The 13514-nt window shown below is 40.0% G+C and overlaps 1 protein-coding gene across 1 annotated transcript in view; it reads left to right on the top strand.

The window, feature by feature from the left end:
• Atg4a (autophagy related 4A cysteine peptidase) overlaps positions 1-13514 on the top strand; it is a 54496-nt gene that overhangs the window by 39371 nt on the left and 1611 nt on the right. Inside the window, exons 5-12 of the mRNA XM_060375498.1 lie at positions 2389-2490; positions 2666-2738; positions 3931-4010; positions 4577-4764; positions 4886-4964; positions 9146-9291; positions 10598-10654; positions 13375-13483. Coding sequence (XP_060231481.1) covers positions 2389-2490; positions 2666-2738; positions 3931-4010; positions 4577-4764; positions 4886-4964; positions 9146-9291; positions 10598-10654; positions 13375-13483 — 834 coding nt within the window. The remainder of the gene's footprint in view (positions 1-2388; positions 2491-2665; positions 2739-3930; positions 4011-4576; positions 4765-4885; positions 4965-9145; positions 9292-10597; positions 10655-13374; positions 13484-13514) is intronic.

Genomic DNA, 13514 nt, shown 5'->3' on the forward strand with positions numbered 1-13514 from the left:
CCCTTGCATAGAACTGTGCTTATGTGATTGGAAGTGGCCATAACCAAATGGCTTTTTTCCCCCTACCTTGCTTGGTATCCCTTCAAAATGAACAAAAAGAACATAGAAACACTTCAAAGGGAATGGCTTTCCTTGAGAATTAAAAAAAAATTACTTTTACAGAAATAATATTTTGAAGCAGGGTTAGCAAAGCAGGTTATATTTTTGCTTTTGTTTAATTACTGTTCTTACCTAAGCATATCTACGGTCTGACAGACCATTTTCATTAGTAACTTTTCAGGATGACTAACAATCCAAAATAGTGTTAATAGTTGGCATTTGAAAATAAAGGAGCAAAGCATTAATGATGGACTTAGTAGCAGGTACATATAACTTTAAGAAAAACTCCTAAAAGACATGCCCAACAATTTTAAAGTGGACATTTTCATAAAAGTCCATTAAGTTAAATTTACCATACACACTTGCATATTTTTTTGTTTTATTGTATAATGGAATTAGAAAATGATGTACTATGTAATTTTTTGTTTTGTTGTTACTATACATGTTAATAATATTTTCATTGATTGGATCAAAAGTTCAGGGCTTTTTAGTATGTGACAAAAATATACGTATTTTTGTACTTGATTATGTCAGTTTGACCATAAAGCCTATGACACAAAATTATTTTTCTTTCAGTTCTTTGCATGCATTAATTAAAGTGGGCAATTTAAAAAGAGAACATGCACCCATCTTATTTTCTTGGGTTTTATTTGTGACCTTTTTTTTTTGGTGGGGGCATACATTTTATTTTTTTCAGAGACTAAAAACTATTGTTAGGAAGTGCCTAAAAATGATGTGAACAGTTTATACATGTCGACTATAACCATAGGTCCTAAGTAGGCTTATTCCCCTAATAATTTTGATTTAAACAAAGACATAAATAGATACTTCAAGCTATACTGCTATGCACATTATGCTTGTACTGTTTTGTGCAGTTTATCTACTTTCTTAGTGGAGTATTTTTTGTATAAAACCTATTATAATTGTGTTTCTTGAATTGAGCCTTAGTAGAATTGATTGGAAATACACCATATATATTAATAATGTATATGATGTTTAGAGAATGGTAAGCATTCTTAATTCTCTTGTTCATTGTTAATGAAAGCTTTCTTCAATTAAACTTAAGCTTGTGTTTAAAAAAATTGTTAGCATGTATTTTTTTTTTTTTGAGGCATGTTATTATTATGTAGTCCAGGCAGGCCTAGGACCGATCCTGTAACCCAACTTAATTCATGATCTTCCTGCCTCTATTCCCCATCCCAGAGCATTGATGTTTTAATGTGGCATAGATGTGGATGTATGTGTAGGCCAGATGTTTCCATGTCTTTCTTAAATTCTTTTCCACCTTATTTTTGAGACAAGGTCTCTCACTGAACCTAGAGCTTCCTGATTTGGCTAGACTGGCTGTCCACCAAGCCCCAAGGATCCTTCTGTCTTTTCCAGTACTGGAGTATAGGTGCATATTACTACCACATTGAGTTTTTTTACATGGGTGCTGGGTTTCCACACTCTGGTCCGTACGTTGGCAAACACTTTACAAATGGAATTATCTCCCTCCTGTTTTGTTTTATTGAAAGAAAGGTCTTGATGTGTATTGCCTACGCTAATCTTGAACTCAAAATATAGTGTAGGCTTGCCACGAGCTTGAACTTTTCCTGTTTCAGCCTCCTGAATGCTGAAATTACAGTGTTTTTTCCTTCTTTTCTTAGTATACAATTGTTTAAAAACCCTTCCTTAGCAGTGAATTGTGCATATTATTTCCACATAAGCTCTTGTATATCAGAATAGCATTTCCCATCATGAGACCCATTGGCAATGCTGCTATAATATAACAACAAAAGCCGTTGATTGCTGTTTGTGTAGAGATGAGACACTATGGCGTCTGGGTTATATCCTCTTGGTGTAGCTGCCAGGAAATACCTTTCTGACACTGTTGTTATGTAATCCTTATCCAGCTCCAGCCTTTGGGGCAAGTTAATTCTCTGTTCAACATCATCCTCAGCTTTTAACTTTCCCACACATGCTAGACAAGTAATCTACCATGCAGCTATAGTCCCCAGCCCTGGCTTTTACTATGGACCCACTAAATCCTTAGAAGTTGACAGTTTTGCAGCATCTGCTATCTAAATGAAAGATACTTCCTTAGCAATGAATTGTGAATATTATTTCCACATAAACCCTTGTATGTCATAATAGCACTTCCTCTCATGAGACCCTTTGAAATATGTCAACCTCACCATGCCTACCTTCTGGATGTAGCTCTCTTGCTTTCCTTCTAACTTATTGCCTGGTAATAAACAGTTATGGTTGATTGTAACTCTTTTTCATGCTTCCCTTCCCCCATAAAAGATTGGAACTGGGAAAAACAAAAGGAACAACCCAAAGAATACCAAAGGATTCTGCAGTGTTTCCTGGATAGGAAAGACTGCTGCTATTCGATCCATCAGATGGGTAAGATCATCAAATTTCTTGTTCCAAACTACTGCATATGAACTTTTTCTTTCCTTGCCTTATATGTGGTTTCACTCAATTGTCTGTCTACTTTTTTTCCTGAAAAAAAAAAATGAGGCGTCTGTGGCTCACAAAAGATATTTTGCTAACATGTTGATTTTTCCACATAAAACAGCACAAATGGGTGTAGGAGAAGGGAAATCAATTGGCGAATGGTTTGGACCAAATACAGTTGCACAGGTGATAAAGTAAGTAAACATCTGGAACCTGCTTGTTCTACTTGCTCTTATGATTCTGCCCTTTGCTCAACCCCCACCAGCTAAACCTCCCATCAGCTTAGGTTTGCTTGCAGTCCCACCCCTCCTGCTGAACCATCAAACAACTCTACCATTTTTTGAGACACTTCTTTGATGAAGATAAATGTAGACCTCTGTCTTGTTGTGTCAGCGCTGCAGTCACTTGTATCAATGTATGAGGCTATACTCAGGACTCATTCTGTTTCTCACTCTACAGATGGATGCTCATATGCCAGGGAACCATAGGCCTGAGGGTCCTATGAATTTAAAATCTTCATACTAAGTGGCAGAGGCTTAACTGGCTTAGGAAGAAATAGACTTCCATCCTGTATAGTATTAAAGACCTCATTAATGAGCCAATAGGATGGATCATTGGGTAAAGGTGCTTACTGCCAAGCCTGATGACCTGAGTTGAGTCCATGGAAATTACATGGTGGAAGGAGAGAACCAATCCACGCCAGTTTTCCTCTGACCTTCACACATGCACCAAAGCATGTACTACCCTGGAAAAATAATATGTTTTTTTTAAGCCCCACTAATTCATTTAGCATTTACTATGTGCTTTTAATGTGTAAGTACGGGATATACAGAGGTAACAGAGAAACAGTCAAATCTGGCTTCAAATAGAATTTCCTTTTTCCTTCTTCATTTTGAGGTTTCTAACAATAAACAAATGGAAGGTCATTTTTTTTCATTTATTTTTAAATCAGCATACATGTGAGATATTATTATGACATTGCAATCAGAGCATTTTTCTTCTTTTCCTTTTCTGTCTCCCCAGCCTTGGTTATTTTTGTCTTCCTCTTATAGCCTGATCACAAACATTCTTTTCCTCTTATATGTCCCAGGACATACTTTTCCTCACCCTCATCCATCTTCATTTTCATAAGAATTTAATTGCGTTGGCTTTGTTATGATTGCCTTAAATAACAATAGCACATATGCTCTTTAATATAGTAAAAGACAGATGAGTTATATCCTGGCAGGCCCATCATACTGTGAAAATATTATAAATCACAATGTATCTACTGTATCAAAACTCACCAGAAACCATATGATTAATAAAAGAGTAAGGAGAATGTGACTCTTCCAAATAATATTCTCATCTTCTCCAATTGTGATTCCCTTATATGTTGCTTCACAGAAAACTCGCTTTATTTGATGAATGGAATTCCTTGGCTGTTTATGTTTCAATGGATAACACAGTGGTCATTGAAGATATCAGTGAGTCCCTGGGCTGTTTACCTTCTCATTGATGGGTGTAGTCCCTTTTCCAAATCAGAAGTCTGGAGTTCAACAGATATTATAGCCTGCTCCAAAAGGACAAGAGAGCCTAGGAGAGTAGAATGGCCCTGTTCCCTTCTTTTTCAGTCTTCTGAAAAGGAAAACCTGATCAAAGATGTACCTTTTTGCTGCAGGAGCTCTGCTGTGTATAATCTGTTAAATCTCAAGTAAGGGATCATAGACGCTGGCTATTGCCCAGGCCTGCTTTCTCTGCCATTAAGGTTAGAAAAGCCCAAAGATATATACAGTTCCTGACTCCAATGTCCTCAAAGACTAATTAAGAAAAAATATTCTTGAAATGAGTCCAGAATGCCTGTTGGGCACTAAGCAAGTGCTCAGTGTCCAATATGAAGAATAGCCTGTAATTCCTGTGGGAAGTGTGGCTAGATGGTCCTTGATGGCAAAGGAGAGGTGGCAGGGAGGGCAGCATGTGAGGTCCCTTTGCTTTACGTTTGGAAAATGCCCTAGAGCTATATTCATCCAGATCTTTTGCCTTCTGTTTCTAGAGAAAATGTGCTATGTTCTTCCTATGGGTGCTGACAAAGCAGGAGAGAGCCTCCCTGATTCTGTGACTGGTTGCAGTCAGAGTAAAGGCATGTCTGCCACGTCCCCAGCCTGGAAACCCCTGCTGCTCATTGTGCCCCTTCGCCTGGGCATAAACCAAATCAATCCTGTGTACATTGAAGCATTCAAAGTAAGTAGCTTTTTTTTCTTGAAATCATTGCTGCCTGCCCATCACATGCCATGTCAGCACAGAGATCCGTGAGCAGCAGTCCACAAGTGAGTTGAGAATCTTGCATTCTCTTTCCCTTTAGGAGTGTTTTAAGATGCCACAGTCATTAGGGGCTTTAGGAGGAAAACCAAATAACGCCTATTATTTCATAGGATTCTTAGGTAAGAAAGAATGAATTGCAAGTAAGTTGTCATGGGCTAGGGAAGGGTGTGGGGCAAAGGTGTTCATGGGATATAGGAAGTTTTGGTGAGAGGGCATTGCTTTAGCCTAGGGATACTGTGGCCTTTGGTCAATTCCTTCTATCTCCAACCTGATCTATACAGAGTAATTCTTGCTTTCTTGTACTTGATGGATACCAGGTCCCTTTAATGCATCTACTTCTGCTTCTTGATGGGATCTTTCCTTCTGGTTGGACACAAGGTCACAGCATTGCTCCAGACTTGTCCTCTCTTGCATGTGGGTCCCAGGGCAGTGGGGTTTCAGTACCTTGGCTTTGCTGATCTCCTTCTTACTAAAGTTCAGGCAACAGTTTTGGAGTATCCACTAGTTTCCCAGGTCACCATGAATAATAGCCTGCTGTCTCATTATTTAGAGTCATGAGTGGGTAGGAATTAGAAGATGCAAAGACAGAGTTGTGCCTTTCCCAATAGTGACTAAGTCTTAAAATTATGACTCTCTATACTTGGGTATGGTAGTACACACCTTTAATCCCAACATAAAGGAGGCAGAGGCAGAGGCATGAGGCAAGTAGATCTCATAGAGGCTCGAAGTGGTCTATGTAGTGAATTCCAGGCTAGCATGGCTACATAGTGAGATCCTAGCTCAAAACCAAAACCAAAAGAAAAACTTCCAAACAAAACAAAACAAAAACTAATCTCCCAATATGAGCCCTAATGATTGATCCATCATTTTTTTTTGTGTGTGTGTGTATGGCTGATATCTTGACACATTACTCACTCTCTGTGACCAGAGACATTTAAGGTTCTTAGCACATGGTATGCTAGCTGGTCCACCTAGACTTCAGTTGTTTACACATTCCCATTGGGAACCTATTGAGATACAGACTCAGTAAAGTCTAAGATGAGACTTGAGTTTTACTTTTTGAAGGGTTTTCAGTGCTGCTGCTAGTTCACACTTTACGAACCAGGATGTCTGATGAGTGCTGAAGAGTATGCGAAAAGGAGAGATGTAAGCAGAGAGACTTGGCACAGGGCATTCTCTTGTGGAAATGGAGTGGTCAGACAATTGGATTCAAGAAAATCATGAACTTAGACTGCTTGCTAGGCAAGAAGAGCTAGAGCACCTGTAAGCAAGTGCCATGGGAGAATATGCAAAGAACAGGTTAGAGAGGGCATTGATCCCCTCCCCAAATCAGTCTTTGGAGACTGGGTAGTTGGGATGGGAATACACATAGCTGACTTTGCACACCAGTCCTTTGCTAGCTAGTGGCTTGACTGCTGGAGAAAGATAACTCAGGCTTGGATTTCTTTCCCTTAAAATAAGTGAATACTTGATTTCCTGTTAGGTCATCTCATGACAAACTATTTAGCAAAGAGACATATAATAAGTGTTCAGTGAGAGATGGCTTCCCCCAAAACCCCTGTCTTTCCTTAGTTCTTTGTTCCAATCTTTCTTGCAGGGCTTGCCACACAGCTGCCTCTGTGCCTGTAATGCTGCCATCTATTGGTCCAGCCTTAAAACTACAACTTAATGGAAAATCTGAAGCTTTTATTTTTCCAAGTACAAAACCTTTTATTTTTCCAAGTACAAAACCCAGTATTTGGAACTATGCACATTCAGATGCCCTGTTTGTCTAAGGTTTGGAGTTCCTGTCAAACAATAGTGATACAAAATGATACAGTCATCACTATCACTTAGTATTCTGTGGGTTCCCCACATATAGATCTGACTGACCATGGATCAGAAATGTTTGTGGGGGAAAAAGTCTGTACTGAACATGCCCATACTTTCCTCATCAACCTTAAAACCCCTGAGAGAGGGAGGAGGGGAAGGACGGAGGGAGGGTGAGGAATGGAGGGGTGAGGAGAGAGTGAGAGAGGCAGGGAGAGGGAGGGAGGAGAGAAAGAGAGACCATTATTACTTTCATTTTACAGATGGTGAAATGAAGACTAAGAGGGGTTATTTTGTCAGTGTCGCTCAGCTAACAAGCAGTGAAGCAAACAGGGGAGAAGGCCATGATTTGATCCCAAGGTGGTCACCCCTGCACTCTCCACCCCTAATTTTTTTTTCTCTAAGGCCCTCCTGCCAAGTGGGCAGCTGGAGAAGATCTAGATGTGGGAGGCTCTGGCCATGTTGATATTCTGCCTGTCAGATTTCACTTGCTTATGGAGAAGGAACTGTTTGTTCTTTGCTTTGGGGTACAGGTTGCCACATGGAGAGCTCCAGCATTAGCCTTGATTTGTGCAGGTGGTTGGCAAGCCTGCCTCTTCTCTACCTCAGCAGACACCCTTAGTTAGTCTCAACATCAATTTTTGAACATCATATGTCTTCTGCTGTATCTCTTATAGATACTCTCAAGAAAGAGGCAGCCTGCAAAGCTGTGCCTTCTCTACTTATGAGAAAAGGTCATAGTTGTTCTCTGACAAGCTGTTATTATTTCCAGCACGTTAACTTAAAGCACTGGTGGATGGCTGGGTTCTGCCCCTCTTGGGGTTTTTATGTTTATGTCTCTAACTCCCTGTCCACGCTAAGTACCTTATTGTAATGTCTTAGGAATGCTTCATGCTGAACATCTTGGGTTGTTGCTCTTCAGTGTGATCTGAGGCTTTTTTGCAACTTTTCCCACATGAATGAGTCTAGTGACACATTTTTACTTTGGATTTCTTGTGGCAAATCAGATGGAGATGCTAATTTCTATACTTCTTAGATACATATTTGTGAGTAAATATATCTGACTCAAGTGAGATAATTAAAATAGCTTTATATTGGGTATTTTATTGCATAAATTTCATAGAGGTGAACATTTCTGCTTCTTATGTACCATGTAAGATTCTAGAACAGGCCTCATTACACCGATGGAAAACAAAAGTGTTTGAAAGGAGAATGAGTTAAGCAGTTTGTCTTTGTCTATGAGACAGAAGAGTTAAATTTTTCACTGGGCATCATTAACACATTTTTTGCCAGTAGACTCATATAGATGTGCTCTCCTGCATGGTATTCCAAAGACTTAGAGGACATTTTCTTGCTGCAAGTAACTAATCAGGTGTGTCACCTAACACAGTTGGACATGGAGACCCAAATGGCCTTGGCCTGCACAGCGAGGTCAGGTGCTTCCTGGGACATTTATGTCTACTTAGCAACCAATGTAAGAACTGTCTACCCTCAGGGTAGACATTTTATCATTCCATTCTCCTCCAGGGTGTTGTTGAGGTTGAGCTTTTGCAGTTTAATGAAGCATGACTATTCTCTTACATGTAAAACTCAGTCATCTTGGATTTAGGTTTTGGCTCAGTGGTAGAATGTTTGCATAGTATAAAGAAAGCCTTGAGTTTGATTCCCAGCAAAACATACACGCGCACACACACACACACACACACACACACGCACACACATACACACACACACACACACACGCACACGCACACGCACACACACACACACACATATACATACTCACACAGGCCAGTCATTTCAAGTAGGTCTTTCCAGTGAGTTGCAGATGTTTAATAGAGGCTGTCTTTGCTGATTCGAACTGACAGGTTTGTTCACCATGACTAACCCACTAGCTAGTTACTAATTATGAACAGCTCACGGGGATCTGATCCACAGAGGTTAGCATCCCTGTTGTGTGTGGACAGAATTAATTTTCTATGGAGGCCAAGGTTTTGTTTTTTTTTTTTTTTTTTTTTTTTCATTTTGAGAGGTGCTCTCTGAATATGGATCTGAGAACCAGTGGTATATCTCAAGATACTTTCCAATGCTGAAAGGTGTAGAACGTTCCCCCCTAGTGGCATTGGAGCTCACAGCTTTGGGGATTCTCCTATCACCTCTTTGCAACTGCTGCTCACAGAGTCTGCCATGTCATCTTGTGTTCTCTCATTCCCATCTTTCCCAAACCTATCTCTTTTCATTTTGGGACCTGGACATAAAGATAATGTGTTAGGTAAAGCCTTCTCTTTGAATGGTTAGATTTTGGCACATGAGGCTTTTCTTAAGCATGCTTACCCCTAGCTTTGGGCTTCCTGTCATTCCATTTTCATTGTTACAAGGGAAGGGGTTAGGAGAACTGGGGGTGGGATGGGGGAAAACTCATCTTTAGGATAGCAGTGGGGCCAGGAGCCAGTACTTCTTCAAAGATTAAACATGCCTTCATATAAAATAGGTGATGAGCTGATTTTCTTGGACCCTCACACAACCCAGACCTTTGTTGACACTGAAGAGAATGGAACGGTAGATGACCAGACTTTCCATTGTCTGCAGTCTCCACAGTGGATGAGTATCCTGAACTTGGATCCTTCTGTGGCCTTGGTGGGTATTTAAAAGAGCTCTGATGGTAACCCCTCAAAATAGGTTCCTTGGCAATTGCCCAAGTTGTTAGGTAGCATACCAAGAATGCATTAACTTAGCACCTCTAAATGAGGCACTATGATATGGTGGGTAAAGAGTGGACCCTTGGAGCCAAACTGCTCAAGTTAGAACCCAAGCTCTGCTATTGAGCTATGAAGGAAAAGTCACTTAACCCTTCTGAGCCTCAGTCTTCACATGTCTGGAAGAAGGACACAGTAGTTTCCTCTTGTGTGGCTATGTGAGGTGGAACACACCTCATGTAGGTGCTCAGCACAGGACCAGGCACACTGCAAATACCCTACAAATGTAAGTAGTACATTAGTCTTTTTCTTCCTATTTATTATCACTTTCAAATATTTTCCATATAAATATAAGGTGGGAAATGATTAGGAAGGGATAAGGGAGTAAGACTATTTCTTGATGCCCAAATCCAGGAAGTCTAAGGTTTGCTCTGGAAAGTGTGATTGCAAACAACATACATTGAAAGGGCTCTTGGCTATCAAGTAGCCCATATTTCTTAGGCTCTTCTACATCCCCATTTCCTTTTTCATCCATTCGTGCACCAGTAGCCAAAGACTGAGAATTTTCAGTTTGTTTGAGACCACTCCTCCTGAGGGATGACTGTCAGGGCAGAAGGACACTGCTGCTTCTTACAACTCTAACAGATAAATTTTTTTGAAGAGTCAAAGCTACCTTTTAAAATAATGCTTCTAGCTAAAGTACTATTTGGCTCTTGTTTCCTGCTGTAATTGAAGTATACACACACTCACACACATGTATATATGTATGTATATATGTATATATATATGCATACATATGCATGTGTAAATATGCATGCATTTATGTGTATATATGTGTATATATATGTGTGTAAATATGTTGAGATCAACCGCATGCTTTTGAGACTGATCTCCAAGTAAAAATATTTAATAATATGGAGGAGAAAGGGAGAAGGGAAGATAGAAATGAGAGACTAGGAGGAAGAGGTAAGAAGGCAGAGGGAGAATGAGGGATGGAGGAAGGAGCAAGGAGGAGGAAAGGAGAAAGAGAAAGAAGGAGGGAGGAAAGAGGGAAGAAGAGAAAGAATTACAATATGTGTGCATATGAAAGACAGTGATTTAGGGGAAAGAGACGCCCAGCCAGTCTAATTTCCTATACTGCAAGGAAGATGCAAGGCAGTGAGATAGTGAGTCACCTCCTAACTCTGGGACAATAGCTCTATCTTGTAAAAGGAAATTCTAAATAGTATTCTTCCTCCCCACCCAAGGGATTTTTCTGCAAAGAAGAGAAAGACTTTGATAACTGGTGTAGCCTTGTTCAGAAGGTAAGTATATATGGACTTTTTTTTTTAAGTATAAACATCAAAGCTACTAAACATGACTCTTTTTTAAAGACAATTTTACATAACAACATGAAAACAATCCGGTTGCAAGAGGAGGAAACTAAGGTAACAAAGAACATGTCAGATGTGGAGAACTTGGCATAAGTTTTGGGGACAGTGAAGACAGACTTTCAGGCCTGTGGGTATGTCTGCTTAATGGAACACTCAGTGCTGAAAGCTAATGCTGCACCTTGCTAAGGCCACAAGGCACCTGAAATGCTCAGCTAATAGTAGGCTCTTTTAACCTCAAACTGCCCACTTCAAATTGTACAGCCTGGATTTCTTCCTTACTGTCTCTATAACACTGAGTAAAGGGACTAAAATAAAGTGCCTTCTAGGTGTTCACTGGTTCATTTACAACTCAATATATTCCATTATGGCTTAGAGGGCTTTTCCTCCTACTAATTGAGTTATTTATATAAAATATGGGCCATGTGACCACTAAAGGAAATCAGCATTTGCAGAAGTCTGTGACAAGTGATCCCCCCCCCTTTTTTGGTATATTATGTAAAAGAGAGTTAGCACATTGGTTCACCAATCTCTGTATCCATTTCCCTCATTATCAGTCTTTAACGCATACAAAATAGTTGTTGCATATTGATATGAGTTCACTGAAAAAATTAAAAGAGATCATAGGAAATATTTTATCTATCTATCTATCTATCTATCTATCTATCTATCTATCTAATCTCTTTACAGCCCGATCCCACCCCTTCTTCCTCTCCTCCCACTTCCACCCTCATTTCTGCCTCCCCCAATCCCCTTCTTTCTACCAGAGAAGGGGAGGCCCCCAAGGGACATCAACTCACCTTGGCACCTCAAGTCACATCAAGGCTAAATGCTTCCTTTTCCACTGGGGCCTGACAAAGTAGCCCAGATAGGGGAAAGGGATACAGTGGCAGGCAACAGAGTCAGAGATAGCCCTTACTTCCATTGTTAGGGAACATAAGGAGTATTTTTAAAGCGTCTGTGGGGTACCAGAGACATAAAGTTCTATCTGTAGAACCAAAGGATGTCAGGGGCCCAGGATTGCTGTATCCAAATAGAGGAAAGATTTTTCTTCATAATGAACAAATGATTAACACTGCTGTCTTTAACTGAATCTGTAACCACAGATAATAGTTCAGTAAAACAAAATATAGAGTTGAAAGTTTTTACTTATTTGAGGGAAATTATTGCTATGTGGCCCAGACTACCCTGAGACTCAGTATAGAAGATGGCCTCAAGCTTGTGATACTTCTTCATCAACCTTTAGTGTACTAAGATTATAGATATGAGCCACTCTGCCCAGTTCAAGAGAAACACTGTTATTGTTATCAGCAGAGTTGTGAGGATTGAATGCATGGCCTTGGTCATCCATGGAAAGTGCTCTGTTACTGGGCTACATCCTCAGGCAAAGAGAATTATTGTTCCATTTTTTTGTTTGTTTGTTTTGAGACAGGATTTCTCTTTGTAGCCTTGGCTGTCCTGGACTTGCTTTGTAGACCAGGCTGGCCTCAAACTCACAGAGATCTGTTTGCCTCTGCTTCCCTGAGTGCTTAGATTACAGGCATGCCCCACCACACTGGCTACTGTTCCTTTGTAATGGGGAAAACAACACCCTGTCATATTGCTGTACCTATGTAAATATTATTCACAAATAAGTCATATAATTTGTTACATTTATATTTTTCTTCTTTTTCCAGTTTCATCACACACACATATACACATGTATATGTCTATAATCTTATTGTTTGCCATTATCCTCTCTCAACCCCCTCCCATCAAACACTTTCTTCTCAACAAGTCCCTCTTCCATCTTCATGTCTTTTTTGTTTGTTTGTTTGTTGTCTGTAGTCCACTATATTTAATTGGGGGTGTCTGAATTACTTTAACAATGACAAGTTACCAGTGGTTACTACTGAGGAATATGACCTCCCAGACACATACAACCAAGAACATTTTTTTAAAGATTCATGCTTATCACCTTTACTTTTATGTGTGTGTGGGAGTGTGCCCTGTATATACAGATACCTATGGAGGCCAGAAGAGGGCATTGGATCCTCTGGAAACTTAGATACAGATGGTGACCTGCACATTGTGGGTCCTGGGTACTAAATTTGGTTCTTCTAGAAGAGCAGAAAGTGCTCCTAACCACTGAGCTCCAAGAGAGTTATTTTTAAAGGACATGCTTCCATTTCACAATGTAGCAAAGCTTTATAGATGTTTAAAGCCACAATTACAATTTAATGAATAACATATTTAATTGAGGATATGTTTTTTTTTTTTTTTTAATGTGGGCTAGAACTGAAGGCATGCAATATGTACCAGAATTCTCTTGGGGCATATTTAATTTAATTTAATGACATTCCTTAAACACATTTTGCCTACACTGAGCTGAACCTGTATACCTGGTGAACTCCCTGAGCCCCATGACTGGCTCAGTCTACACTGGGTTCCATAACTATCTGCTCCAGTGTCCTTCTTGCCTTGTCAACAGGAGCCGGAAATGAAGTCAGCTGATATCTTCAGATGATTCAAGTAGAGGATGAATGTATTTGCTAGGTACTTTTTTCATGCCTGTCAACTACAAGGTTATGCTCAGGGTGTAGGTTCATGAGTTGGCAACTACATAGAAGTGTAGTGACTCCATGGTATTTACAGTGACTTCTTTGTCTGCCCAGGAAATTCTAAAGGAGAATTTGAGGATGTTTGAATTAGTTCAGAAACACCCATCACACTGGCCTCCCTTTGTGCCACCAGCCAAGCCAGAAGTGACAACCACAGGGGCAGGTAAACTGTTTTTGTAAGCTCTTGGCCGGCA

This window comes from Meriones unguiculatus, chromosome X (assembly GCF_030254825.1).
Source record: "Meriones unguiculatus strain TT.TT164.6M chromosome X, Bangor_MerUng_6.1, whole genome shotgun sequence".
NCBI lineage: Eukaryota > Metazoa > Chordata > Mammalia > Rodentia > Muridae > Meriones > Meriones unguiculatus.